We start from the raw sequence: 14,314 nt of genomic DNA, 5'->3' as shown, positions 1-14,314 counted from the left end.
CATGAAATGAGCACTATTTCCATATCATTCTATGAAGAGCAAAAGATTTAAGATGATGATATTACCTTAACAAGTTCAGGCAGGTAGCTATCTAAACCAGAACCAGATCCTTCCAATTTGCTTTGTTCGTCATCTGAAATGTCAAAACAGATTACCTGAGTCACTCCCAGTTGAATATATTTTATTTAAAACAGGAGGAAGATGATCATTTTTCTTATGTGCCCTGGAGTACAGTGGTTTTCAATTCTGCATTAGAAACAGCTTGGAGGTTTAAAAAAAACAAACAAACAAACACCGATGCCCAGGCCAAGTGGTGAGTTAAACATTTGGTAGCTGATGGAACATGGACACTGGCCAACTAGAACTGACACTAGCTATGAACACCAGCCCACGGGGCTACACCCATCAGACACACTAAAAGTCAGGCCTACCCGGGCACAATCCAAGGCCAACTAAATCAGGATCTTTAGTAGGACAATGGAAAGAGTACTTTTTAAAAGCTCCCAGGCATTTCTAAGACACAGCTAGAGTTGAGAATGACCTAAGGAATTAAAACAAAATGAAGCAAAATAAAACAACACAAAATAAAACATGAATTTAATCTGAGGCTTCTGTCAATCCTAATTTTGTCTTGAAAATTCCAAAGGATATGATTAATGACAATAAAAATTATAATTAGTATTTTAAGTGCTGACTCTATGCTAGGTACCAGATATACATTATCTTAATCTCATCTAACCACACATTCCATTTTTATTCCCATTTTATGAGTGAGTAAACCAAGACTTGGAAAACATAAGTACCTTGCCTAAGGTCTCATAACTGAAAATGGTATTTATTGCTGGGATTTGAACTCAGGTTTTCCTTCCTGCCTCCAAAACTGTGGTTCTTCCTTATGAAAATGAAGTCAGGGTAGTAAATCCTAATACGACAAAATCTTTTTTAACAGGCTATCTGTAAAAAGCTCACATCTTTCCCACTTCTCATGTACCTGTGCAATATACATGTCCACTTTCTAAATCCTCTGGCAAAAGTAAAGATACCTGCAGAGTGTGCTGTACCTGGGGGAAGCTAGACCTCCCTACCTTCATGAGAGTCTCCATTTCGCTTTTCTTGCATTGCGGCTTCAAAGCTGAGCTGGAGAATTTTGTTTAGAGTTGTGATCCACTCTTCCATTTCCATCTCACTGTCTGCTGCCAAAAGATAACTACTTTTGTCCTGCATCTTGAGCTCAAAAGCAAAACGCCTGACTTTGTTGTTCTGAAATGGGAAAAGGGTAAAGAGACATATTTTAAAAGAATTGGAATGGACTTACAATTTTTTCTCATATGATTTGCTGATGGGTGCTATCTCATTGGCATTTTGGACCAAGTTATATAAAAATGCAAGCATCTTTCTCATGAACTCCATCGACTATCCACCTTCCCTGCTTTATTTTCTCGGTTTTATTTTGTCGGTTTTCCATCTGACACGTTACATATTTTGCACACTCGTCTTATCAGTTGTCTGTCCCCTCCAATGGAATGAAAGCAGAGATTTCTTTTGTCCAGTGCCACATCTCCACTTCTGGAACACTGCCAGGCAAATAATAGGCTCTTGAAAAATAGCTGAATGAATAAAATTTCATTTAAACTTTTCAATTTCCCTAGTTTTTTTTTTAATTTAATTAACTAGTGTGTGGTATTATGTTTTTAAAAGCAAATCATTATCTATCAATATGTTTGACTTTCTTATCTGGAACTCACTCAATATTTATGAGTCCCAAAAGGTATTAGGCCACCATATCTACCTTCTTCCAGGGGCCTTTCGACATGCCTCTGGCTTTTATGCCTGTGAAAGGGTGTCTGACTCAAAGTATAAAAACAGTAGTCCACGTGCATCAAATGGGAAGGATTTCTCAACCTTCACACTGCTGATATCTGTTTGGGGCTGATAACTGTTGTGGGGGCGCTCCTGTGCATTGTAGGCCTTACCCACTAGATGCCAGTAGCATACCCATCCCTGCCTGTTGTGAAGGTCAAAACATATCTCTAGATATTACCAAACATTCCCTGGGGAGTGACCCCAAACCCCCCCCCCCATACACACACACAATGCCCCAATGCACTAGACAGAAGTTCAGCTCTGAGGACCATGGCACAGGCTGAGGGACACGATGTCACAAACTCCCACCGACCTGTGGCGCGGCATACCCCTCACTCACTAAATTCTAGCTGGTTAGCTGCAGCCCCTCAGGGGACTCCTCAATGCAGGTCTCAGGGACAGGGCGACCTTCCCAAAGGCTTCTCTGTGTATTTCTCAGAACATGAAGAGTGCTACTCCCAGCAAAGCCACACAAACGGCTATGTACAGACTGCCTACTGTGGGTTCCATAATTGCTGCCCTGGACCTCACTTAAACTTCTTTTTAAGGCAAGAATCAGATCAGGCAAAGGCTGAATGTAAAAATGAGTTCTTTTTCCCCTCAGATATTCATGATTATGAAAGTAAAAAGTTAAAAGAGGGGAGGACATTGGGCCTTGATTCTGAATTATTCCTCTTTTTGATCCTTAGTTTCCTTATCTGAAAAAGAAGTATAATCACTTCAAGGTTCTAAAATACTTTTAGGGCTTAAAATTCTAAACTGAATTCCTTTCAGGTCTATTTTAAAATTTAGTTTCGGCATTTCTTTAAACTCATAGCAATGTCCAAAAGCAATAGTAAAAAAAACCCAAACACTTAAACCACAACTTTTGGAATTTAGTTTACAAACGGATGTGAATAAGAACAAATTATTTTAAATTTTTGAAGCCATAAATAAAATTCATTGAATGCAAAATACTATCACCCGCATCAGCAAAAAGAATATGAAGGAAGAAACATCCATGAAGTCAGAACTTTAGATTCTGAACTGTATTCCGGAGACTGAATAATAACGCAGGGATGCTGTGCTTATACACTGTGTAGAAAACGGGCAAAAAAAATGTTATAGAACAAGCAATTACTTCATATTTTCTATGTGAAGTTGGCATATATATTTAGGTTTGCTTTAAACTTAAAAAAAAAAAAAAAAACTCAATACCAGAAAATTAAACTAAAAAGTAACTTCAAAAGTCTCTCAATTTAATAATATAAATCAAACTCCTACTTGAGAATCCCACACAAGAAGTTAATTTCCATCACTGACAATTCATTCTGGTACTTCTTACTTTACACTGGGAATAAATAAACTTTGATATAATTTGGTTTTTACAGTAGCAACTTTCAGCTAAGATTGGGTTACTAATGGGAGACATCCACATGCCAGTTAGCTGCTGACATAAAATAATTTCCAGTGAATGTTAAGTGATTTTTTGCCTTTCTTAAAAAGCAGAAGATCTGGCAACCATGGACTGGTATTTCCACCCAGGAGCATCAGCCCTCTTTAAACAGGACCACCTGTGCTTCAGTTTGTCACACTCCCTAGAATTTTCTATGGCTTCACACCCAGACCTCTTCTTTTCCTTCCTTCATTCCTTGGACCCTGAAAACATCTGAGTTTGACCCCTAACTTCCACTGCTGGCCATGATGAAGTAACAGGGACTGGACTTACTAGCAAATGTAACTACTGGAAAACTAGACGACACAGATAAAACAACTGTTTTCAGATATTTGACAACAGGCAGGGCGGAAGAGAAGTAAATGAGGGGAGTCCTACCCCCACCTCTGCTAGAAGGCAACATCTAACTTGTGGAACAGGAAGGGAAAACCCAGCAGAGCCCCGCAGTCTCCCTGAGACTGAATGGAGGTCAGGAAGACCCAAGTGTCTAAATCATGCAGGCAGAGTTTTCAGCATGAGAACAGAGTTCTCAGCACAAGAGATTTTAAAGGGAGCCAAACAGTAAAAATTCAGAGCCACACATTCATTATACGTATATTTTCTATTTGTACGTTGTGCTTTGACAAAAAAGTTTACCGGAAAAAAAAATCAAGACACAATAACCTAAATTTCAAGTCACCAGAGATAGACAATCACAAAGAACAGGGAATAACATCAGACTCCAAAACAACACAAACGACTGGAAAATAATAAAATGCCTTCAAATTCTAATGTAAATTTTACCTTAGATTTCTACATCCAGCCAAACAGTCAAATATAAATGCAAAAATAAAGATATCTACAGATAACACTAACTCAAAAAAATTAACATCTTACAGGTGACTTCTCAGTAAGTGACTTGTTTTGGAGGATATGCTCCTCCAAAACAAGAAAGTAAAAGAAGAAAAAAGGAGACCGAGGATCCTGGAAACAGGGAATCCCACATGGACCAAGGCAACGGGAATTTCCAGGATGGCAGCTGTGCAGAGGCTGAGAAGGCAATTACATTAAACCTTCTAACAACACAGGTCTGAACCGCATGGGTTGCCTTATGTATGGATTTTTTTTTTAATAAATATACTGGAAAATTTTTTTGAGATTTGTGACAATTTGAAAAAATTTGCAGATGAACCGCATAGCCTAAATTTTTGAAAAAATTAAAAAACAGGCATGTCATGAACGCATAAAATATATGTAGACAGTAGTCTATATTATCATTTACCACCACAAAACATTCACAAATCTATTACAAAAACTCACAAACACGGACCGTACATGGCACCATTCCAGTCGATTTGTGATAACACACAAAATATGTTAAACGACTATCTACGCTATCGGTAAGGCTTCTGGTCAACAGCAGGCTATCACTAATTAAGTTCCGGGGGGGAGTCACAAGTCACGCATGTATTTTACTCTGCAGGCAGTTGGCATCCCTCACCCTCATGTTGTTCAAGGGTCAACTGAAGTCCAGATTAGAACAGAAAGGAGGGTTACAGGAACTGAAATCCTATCACCATCATATAATGTCCAGGACTGATGAAGAGCAGCAAACACTTCTTATTTAGCCATATGATGACAAATCCCAGAAAAAATAATAAAAAGAGTTGAAAATGATCACTTCAGGGGAGTAAGGAGTGGGTGAGGTTGAGGTAATATAGGCAGGAATGTGCCTTTAGTATTACCTTTCTCAAATGCTTGACTATTTAAACCAGATGAACGATGACTTGGATGAAATAAAATTTAATTTTAAGGAAATGTGAATACATAAACACGTATACCTGAGGGTCAAACAAGAGATCTATGCATGTCTAACGTTAAAGACACTGGCTCCACAAAAAGCCTTTCTTTGGGCTGATGTCATTAGCCATTATTTTAAGAAAGAATTCTCTGATAATGGTGACTGCATCTATTGTGAGAAGTTGTCAAGGAGATTGTTCATTAATCACACAGTGCCCTCTGTATAAGAGCCCCCAGGAGAAACGCCTGAATGATCTTCATTCTGAGATTGCTGGGCAGCTTCTGACTAATTAGATTGTTTATATCTATGTGCACTGAGTGACTAAACAGGTTTCCAAGCTAGAAAGCATAGAGCCCAGTTTGTTGCCCACCCAAAGCTGTTGTTAGATCTTCATAACATGTACTTCTTTCTTAGCTAATTCCACTTCAACATCTCCCTACCACGACTCCTCATTCACTCTTCTGCTTTCAAACCCGCTTTAAATTTATGCTGTCCTGTGTTCTAAGGATACTTGTCAGTGCTGCTTTAGATCTTCCTGAAAAATGGACAGACGGATGGAGAAACAGGCAATCTGCTTTCAAAGACAATTCTATAAAGGTAGGGAAGGAAAACACCAAACTGGAAAAAGTCCCTAGATCTTTGGGAAATGGAGAAATTGGGGTCAACGGGGACTGCCATATTATCTGCATTAATTTTTTATAAAATAAATATATTCATGTATTATATTTAATCAAAAATAATTTTTAAGAATAACTCTACAACTGCATCAGCACTATGATAACAAAAATATCCAATGCTGGCTGAATGCTTACTATGTGCCAGCACTTTCTAAACTCTTTAAATGTAAAATTAATCTTCTCAGAAACCATATTTGGTACTATTACTATCCCGACTTAACAAATAAGGAAACTGAGGCACAGAGAGTTTAAATAATATCTCCAAAGTTACACAGCTGGTAGAGTAAGGATTCGAACTCAGTCAGGATCTAAAACCCAATCTCTTTACCAATATATTAGTCTGCCATTGGTATTATGATGATACTGATAAAAGTCATCAATGAGATGCTATTCCCAAGTTAACTCATCTAATCTTCTCATTTCCCTATATCATTATCTAAATTTTGCAAATGAAAAAACTTCAGGTAATAGCCAGTCCAAGGTCACACAGCTAAAAAGAGGCTGAGCCAGGTTTTAAACACAAGAACTCATGCTCAAGAGCATTTGTGCCTACTACAACATATTTCTGCCCCTAGGCTATACCTGCCATCTTCTAAAATGATAAAAAAAAAAAAAAAAAAAACCAAAAACAAAGCCTTTTCTCATTTAAAGTAATCTATTATATTTCTATCACAAAATTGCCATTTTTGGAAGTGTTTGCTTAAATCTGTTAATTCACAGATGGTACTTTTACAAATAATAAAACGATAAAACGCTTCATATTTACCTGAACCACACCCACACAGGAATCCAAAAATATCGATCCTTTTGGTTCTTTGGAGATCTTTTCATCTTTGTAAAAATTCAAATTGTAGGAACCATCACTAAGCTGAATCAGGTGGAAAAACCGTCTTTTAAATGACTAAGAAAAAAAGTACACACAGAGTTATTGTTTTGGAATGAAAAGAGTCACAATCTCTATCAATAAGTCACAATTAGAAACACATGCGAAACAGTTCAGTTCTCTCCAAAATAAATATAATTTTAGCCAACGCCCCAGGTAACTGGGTGAGTTAAGACCAATAATTTCACATCTAATAATTTCACTGCATTTCAATTCTGAGGAGGTGGTTCACTTAACAAGCACTGGTCGTTTTTCTCACCCACAGAAATTGGGATTTTATGTAACTACCCAACAGCAGTGCAGTGAGTTCCAATTTGGGATGCAGCTCAGAAAGATGGAAACTTCTCAAATCCCCAGGGTTTCTTGCTCACACAGAACAGCAACTGTACTCTGCCTCATGACACCGAACAGTTTTCTAGCCTCAGGACTATGGCAGTCGGCATTTTCCCCGATTTAATTTTTATCCCCCTGTCCATCCTACTCTACCCCCAACCCCATCTCCATTGTTTCTTTTCTCTTTATTATTAGTCCTGGTCTTTTTCTGGACCTACTTCTCTGGTGAGTAGCTTTTCACACTGGTTTTGCTTTTTGCAGACTTCTTCCAACATAATCATTTTCCCTTTAATCTTCGATTTTTACTTAACTTGATTTTGCCACAGCAGACCTCCACAGAAGAGCTGAGGTTTAGCCCCTTGGTGATGTTCTGTGAGGTACCAGTATCATTTTTGTAGTTAACACAGAGAAGAGAGCCTGTGTTAGCAGTCGCACCTTTGCACCAGGCCAATGACAGTCTCTTCACGCTGGTGAGGTGGTGATGGGGGTAAGTAGGTGGAAAGGTCTATACTGAAGGTCTTACTAACAAAGTGAGGCATCTTACTAACCAGACGACACTGCTTTTGTCAGGAAGAAGAGCACACACGTTTACCTGAAGCACTGTTCCTAAGACCTAAAGGAGAAAGCAGGGTGACGGGCCTACTTACCCTCATGGTCACGCTTATTGCACTGTTCATGTTGCCTTTGTACAGCCACCCGTGCTTGGTGATCCCACCCTTCTGAGAGCCGAGGGAGGCGGCATCCTAGGAGAGAAGGGAAATACCACAATCATCTTCTGTTATTACCCATGCCATTTGCTGTGAGTCTGGTCAATGGGAAAATCATTCACTCGGTGCCAGCCTGCTGCTTGGCCCTTTCCTGGAGTAACCATCTGACATTAACATGTACAAGTCACTTTCGTGTCCACTTAACAGTGAAAGATTGGGACAAGCCTACATTTCTGAAAACTCCAGTCCATTAAAAGGCAAAGCTAGTTCTAATCCAAATTTTTATTTTTAAGAGTTTAGTGAGCCACAGAAAGTACATACCATACTTGACCACTCAAGTTGTAAGGTCTCGCTGGGTTTCATGAAAAAGGTTTTCAAATTACACTCCCCTACAGTTGAAGGACAAAAGCAAATTCCTGGAGAACTTCCCAGAAGCTTAGTTCAGAGAAAGGTGAAAAAGAAAGGAAGGAAGGAGATGTGAGCCAATAAAGGAGAGTTAAGGTGATGGGACAACAGAAAAGAAGGAAAGATAGAAACGATCCCAACAGGGACAGAGGGAAGAAAGAGAGTTAGAAAAGTGAAAGGAAACAGCTAGAAAAGTAAAGAAACATGCCTCTTCAAGTTCTGACCCCAAGCTCTGAAATCTGGGTTAAAGGACATGGAGCTGCCAGTTGCTGCTAAAAGTATAGGTGTATATTTGTACACATAATAGACAGATGAAGCTTATATACACGCAAATACGCAATCTGCCAAACCTTCCACCACACCCTACCACACCCTTCAAGAGTTCTCCCTAGTGACTTCTTTCCCTCTGTAAGGCTATGCCCAATATATACTTCGGTAGGTACCCTGTGAAGAGAAGGCCACATAGTGTCACGTTACCCAGCTCACATCTCCTAAGATTAGTCTCTAATTATGATGTTTATTTTTTGTAATCAAGTAGACAATTGCATAATGACCCATCCTATGTTTTGTTTTAGACCATCTCAATATGAATATTGATGGTCTATATCGTTGTTATTATCAGCAATGACAGAAATAACTTACCTGTCTAGGTAAATGCTTGTTTTGTGTGCCTTCACAAGCATTATTTCAATTGGTCCTCCTCTTACTATTAATCACCACCAAGTTTTTAATATCTTGTTTTTCATTTTGAATGACGACCTACTCTTTTCAGAATTATTTAAAAAGTGTTTTGTAAAATAACTTGCTACCGTGGACATTGTTAAAGTTCTTGAGTGGCTGGTGTTGTCTTAGTTGACAATTTAAAAAATAAATAAATAAATAAAAACTAAACTCACAATAAGGCATCCAATATTGAGAATGAGAAATGCAGAGATAGGTAGCACTAACTTTTTATAAGATTTCTCTTGCTCCGTGGACATTGTCACCTCGTGTCCTGTTGTATTTGTACACTCCTCTAGCCATAAGCTTTTCTCCAATAGTAGGGGGAGTGGATTTGTAAAATCAGAGCTTCTGGGTACTATATATTTCACTCAAAGTGACCACTGAAGAAACAGCCACTTAAAATCCATTGGCTATCAGTTTGTTTTAAGATAATCTAAACTTAAGGTCTAAGTAATCTTGATATCTTTTAAAGTGCAGCCAAATCTTATCCAAGCCTTTGAAAATAATCTCAGAATAAATAAACAGGACCAGAAGAACATGCTATGCTAAGTAGTCAAGTTGAAACAGAAACCTTATTTAAATCAATCAAACAAAACATGTTTAAAAATTCTTCCCGTTTAAAGAAACATTCCTATTCCGGTTTCAGCTAAATGTTGGTAATTTTATCATTAATATTCTAAGTCTGTGAGTGATCAACCTACCTCGTCTTTATCGACCTCCTCATCAACTTCATAGACATGAACTGGAAGTTTATCCAACTTGGCCACTTTGCTTTAAAAAGAAGAAAAAACTTGTTTAATAATTAATTAATGAAAAGATACTGCATTTCTTCTTCCATCAGAGGAACCAGCATTTAACAAACCCAAAGCTGGCCCACTCAGATAAAGAATAAAAACCACCAATGCCATTGCTTTTCACAGTAGGTGATAAAAAAGAGAGCTCCAAAAGCTATGTAGAAAACATAGCATAGCTTGTTGGGAGTTATGTAGGTATATTAAAAATGGGAATATTTGTTAACAAAGACTTGATAGAATAACTTTTAATATGAAGTTTGAGAAATATGGAAAATGAGGTCACTAAATTTAAAGTGATTAAAACCACAGTCTTAGATGATGATTTAAATGACAAAAAGATGCCAGTGGCCAGCATTTATTAAACAGTTATTATGTACTAGGCACTGTGCTGTATGCTTCGTATGTGTTATCTCTTATAGTCCTTTAGATGGTGGGGACTGGTGTTAAAACCATTTAATAGATGAGGAAACTGAGGCTCACGGAGGGCAGAGTAAGTAGATGATACAGGTAGACTACAGAATTTATGTTCTTAATCACTGTTACAATCTTCCCTTTCATTCTCATCAGTCAGAAACTCTTATAAATGCCAAAAAGTAAAATCTACCAGCAGGAAAAGTATATTGTATAGTAAGTCCATTAAATCTCACAGTCTGTTCTCTTTTAGCCCTGAGAATGGTATGAACAAGACTATATGTGAAGATACATTAATCTGATCAAACGGGAAGAATTAAAAAATCCCCAAATGAGTACTGGGTAAATATAGAACTAAGGAGCACATCCATCTGGAGAAGATAATGTTGGAAGAAAGTGTTCTCAGCTGAGATTCAAAAAGAAGCATTTGGGAAGTTGGCTAAACACTCTTAAGGAGTGGCTGAACCACACAAACAGTAAAAACAACCAGGTCCACTGACACTAGTATAACAAATCCAACTCATAGTTAAAACAAACACAAAGAAAAATATATTAATAGGATCTCAAGTAAAATTTTTATTGGCAATAGTTACTTTTGAAACACAATCCATCATTATTTGCTTTCAATTTTCATAATCAACTAAAATTTGCCAACTACATCAGTTATGATTATAGCATTTTAGAACAGACATCCTCTCAAGGTGAAACCTACCTCTATCCCTGGTTCACTTTAAGCACCATTAAACAATCTAAACACACTTGCTTTTGGTGCATTCAAGAACAAGTTAATACTTTAGAGGAGGTAGAGACATTTGCCTGAGAAAAAGTTTGTTCTTTAACCTACATTTAACCTAATTTATTCAATATAAAATGATTTTTTATGTCTCTTCAAAATATATTTTTAAGATAAAACACATTGCACTATATTTTAATATCCTTACATTTTCCTTGTTTTCTATTTCTCACTGAAAAAAATTTCACCTGTTTATGTTTCATCACTGCTACACTGAAAAGAAATCACTGGACCTAATTAAACCATGTGCATGTTTATTACCGCCTACTAACACTAGAGTCCTAGGATTGAGTACTAGGCAGAGAAGTTACATACCTCTCTAAAAATTTTAAGTACAATGAATTTTCCCTGTGTGTATAACCGCACCTTGTGTGGTCTGTCCATTTACTTACTTTGGAAGCTGTCGAAACTCTCCTGAGTAATCTTCATATTTATAGTTCACAAGGTGCCAGTCAGAATTATAGGTTTTGATGCACTGTTGCAGGGGGGGGGGGATTAAAAAAAAATAGAAAGTACATGAAAAATAAAAAAGGTATGTGATGACTTTTAGAGAACATTTATGAAGGTTTATGAATGCACACCCATACAAACATCAAAAATATTTTTTCCCCTTATCCCTCCAATGCCTGAAATTCCACCATTAGAGCTTCCCGTGAGGCTTAAGAATCACTGACACATTATCCTTGGGAGAGGGGTCATTTTAATGATTTAATCATCCTTCATGCTCTGAGAGCAGATTTTACAATGAGAAAAACTTCACCTTCTCTCTTGCATCATTTACATAACAATGTACAGTTACTGACTTAAAAGCACTTGGTTCTTAAGTAGAGTGGCCGCTACTAGAACATATAAGTGAACAGAAAGTGTGAACCACGCGATGTTTTCATGGTATTTACTAATATTACAACTGGCTTTGTTAGTCAATATTATATAAATCTGCTCTTAGTTTTCCCTTCTACTTATAAGGAACAGAGTGAGGTTATTAGGAGGAAAGATTTCAATTCCAATTCTTAGTGGCACCATGACATCTTCATGTATACGTGTGTGTGTAAAGAATACACAAAGTATGGAGCATTCCATTGCCAAGGATTCTATTGGATGCTAACCTACACAGGCTGCACTAAACTACCTTCTACATGACAGACTCGATGAGAAAGCATCATGTCTTTCATTCATCTTCCAAGGAAGATCCATCAAGTAGTGCGTAGAGTCTTAAAATTATGAGGCTGCATCTGCCAGACCTTCAAATGTGAATTAAGTCAAAATCAATAGGTGAAGTTTTGATTTAGGTACCAAAGGTTTAGTAATCAGCTCTTGACTACACGTATGTAAACTTTAGTGTGGCTGAAAAACTGAATAAGTGAAAACATAGGTAGATAAATGTATTTATGTCTTACCTCGTTGACTTGATTCTGACTGTAACTAATATCATGAAAAAAGTCTCCCTTCTCCTACGTTACTTCATTGTTTAATTGCCAACCTTTTAAATCTATTTTTGAGATAAACTCTCTTCCACCCCAAAGACATGAAAATAACTACAGCCACAACAATGAGTGCTTCTCTTGTGCCAGGATCTACACTAAGCATTTTATTGGCAAGGTTATGAAGGGAAGGTAATGGAAGTATTTTATATAATCATTCAGAGAGGTGGAATAAGTAGCAAAGAAGGGGTAAGAACAGTCAGATGTGGGAGCTAAACAACTTTTCAATTTCTTTGCTATGTAGTTACAAATGTTTTTAAATACTATTTTATTCTTGAATGTGCTTTTTAAAAAAAATTTCAAAAACTTTTCACGTTTAGGACATCAGACATCCACATTCAAAATCATACTCCAAGACCAGTACAGAGTCATCTGTACATTTACATTTTTTCACTAACGTCTCTCGGTCTATTAGCATAAGTCAAGTCTGGCTATGCATGATACAGTCTCGTGGACCTGACTCTATTCTTTTTGTTTTGGAAGTCAAATCACAGACTGCAGCAGTCCTCAGGGCCATGGTGGTTCTTCGTCAAGCACTGCCACGAGAGCTGTGCCACCAAAGTCTCTTGCAGGGCATTATAACCATTCTGAAGTATGAACTGTACCCGCCCAATTAAAAAATAAGTAAGTATAGATATAATCAGCACATTTACTAATGGAATACCTGAGTGCCCAGATTTTTAATATCTTAGGCAAAATGAGTACGAAAGATAATTGTAATGTTTAAATATTTTAAATTATAAGGAACTGTAAAAAATATTGTTAATAAGGTTTAGCAGCCAGAGGTTCATTCATTTAATAAGCCATGGTTGACTGTCCACATAGAAGGCACCTGTTAAATTCCTCAGTACCCAGAGAGCTGTATCTCAAAAAACACAAAGATCTGACTGACTGATTTCAAGACTAACCTTTCAAACTTGTGAAATTCAATAATATTTTGAAGTTATCCTGAAAGGTTTTTGAAGTTGTTTTTTAAAAAGCGATTAGGTCATTCTCCTCTGGACGAGAGGATGAAGAGGAAGTGTTGTTCCACTCCACCCTAGTGGAAGGGTCCCAAGAGGTTTAGTTATGTTGGCTCCAGCAGCATAGCATGAAGCCGCTGTTGCACAACCTGAAGCGATTAATGAATTTAATGGAGAGCTGTCCTTCAAAAACCATATTTTTAAAGCAATTGGAAAAACTGAATTAGTAATTAATAATTTTGCTAGATGCTTTAAAACAGCAATCAACAAACTTTTCCTGCAAAAGGCCAGATAGTACCTATTTTCATCTTTGAGGGTCATATTGTCTCTGGTGCAACCACTGAACTTTGAGCTGTGAAGTCGAAGTGGCCATAGGCAATATGTGAACAACTGGGTGTGGCTGTGCTACAATAAAACTTTATTTACAAAAACAGGCTGCAGACCAGATTTTGCCTGTAGGTCAGTTTGCCTACACCCTGCTTTAAAATAAACATTTAAGGATATATATAAACATACCTAACTGTTTTGTCTATAATTAATTTTACTAGTATAGTAGCAAAGGAGGTTATTAGGTAAGAAGTCACCTTTTCAGGAGTATAAGAATACACACTTTGAAATTTTTAAGTATTTTAATTTTTCAAAAATCTCAATGGAAACTAAATCTTGTTATTTTAATTGGTTTTTACTTATAAACGCTTAACTTCCTTGCAGTGGGAAAATTTATTGATGGGCATATTTATCTAGCAAATACAGATCAAAATCTATTATTTTTAAATGAAGGATCAGTCAAGAAACAAAATTAAAATACCTAATTAGTTCATCTTGGAGATAAAAACGAACACCCCAGGAGGAAAAAAAGCAATCTAAATGCAATAACTTCTCTTTCCCCCTTATAAGGATCCTTATTTGTGTGTTCAAACAAAATTACAATCATACATTGATCAGGGATCTCAGGCTCTGCTCATTATCACTTGACATTACATAAATATTGAACTAGTCTTGAAAATAAGTTCCAAGTATAAATATAGAAATGAAGTAAATATGTAAACATGTGTGCTGAGTCTCCA

General features: G+C 37.0%; 1 protein-coding gene across 28 annotated transcripts in view; it reads right to left on the bottom strand.

Moving 5' to 3' along the window:
- The window catches only part of DOCK9 (dedicator of cytokinesis 9), a 236,178-nt gene that overhangs the window by 95,200 nt on the left and 126,664 nt on the right, over positions 1–14,314 (bottom strand). For all 28 annotated transcript variants that reach the window (XM_036228861.1, XM_036228837.1, XM_036228844.1 and 25 more), the window contains exons 4-9: positions 11,197–11,279; positions 9,508–9,577; positions 7,619–7,714; positions 6,522–6,656; positions 1,086–1,260; positions 66–133 (exon numbers count right to left, since the gene is read on the bottom strand). In XM_036228861.1, coding sequence (XP_036084754.1) covers positions 66–133; positions 1,086–1,260; positions 6,522–6,656; positions 7,619–7,714; positions 9,508–9,577; positions 11,197–11,279 — 627 coding nt within the window. The remainder of the gene's footprint in view (positions 1–65; positions 134–1,085; positions 1,261–6,521; positions 6,657–7,618; positions 7,715–9,507; positions 9,578–11,196; positions 11,280–14,314) is intronic.

This window comes from Rousettus aegyptiacus, unplaced genomic scaffold (assembly GCF_014176215.1).
Source record: "Rousettus aegyptiacus isolate mRouAeg1 unplaced genomic scaffold, mRouAeg1.p scaffold_m13_p_11, whole genome shotgun sequence".
NCBI lineage: Eukaryota > Metazoa > Chordata > Mammalia > Chiroptera > Pteropodidae > Rousettus > Rousettus aegyptiacus.
This window is presented reverse-complemented; position numbering and strand designations above follow the sequence as displayed.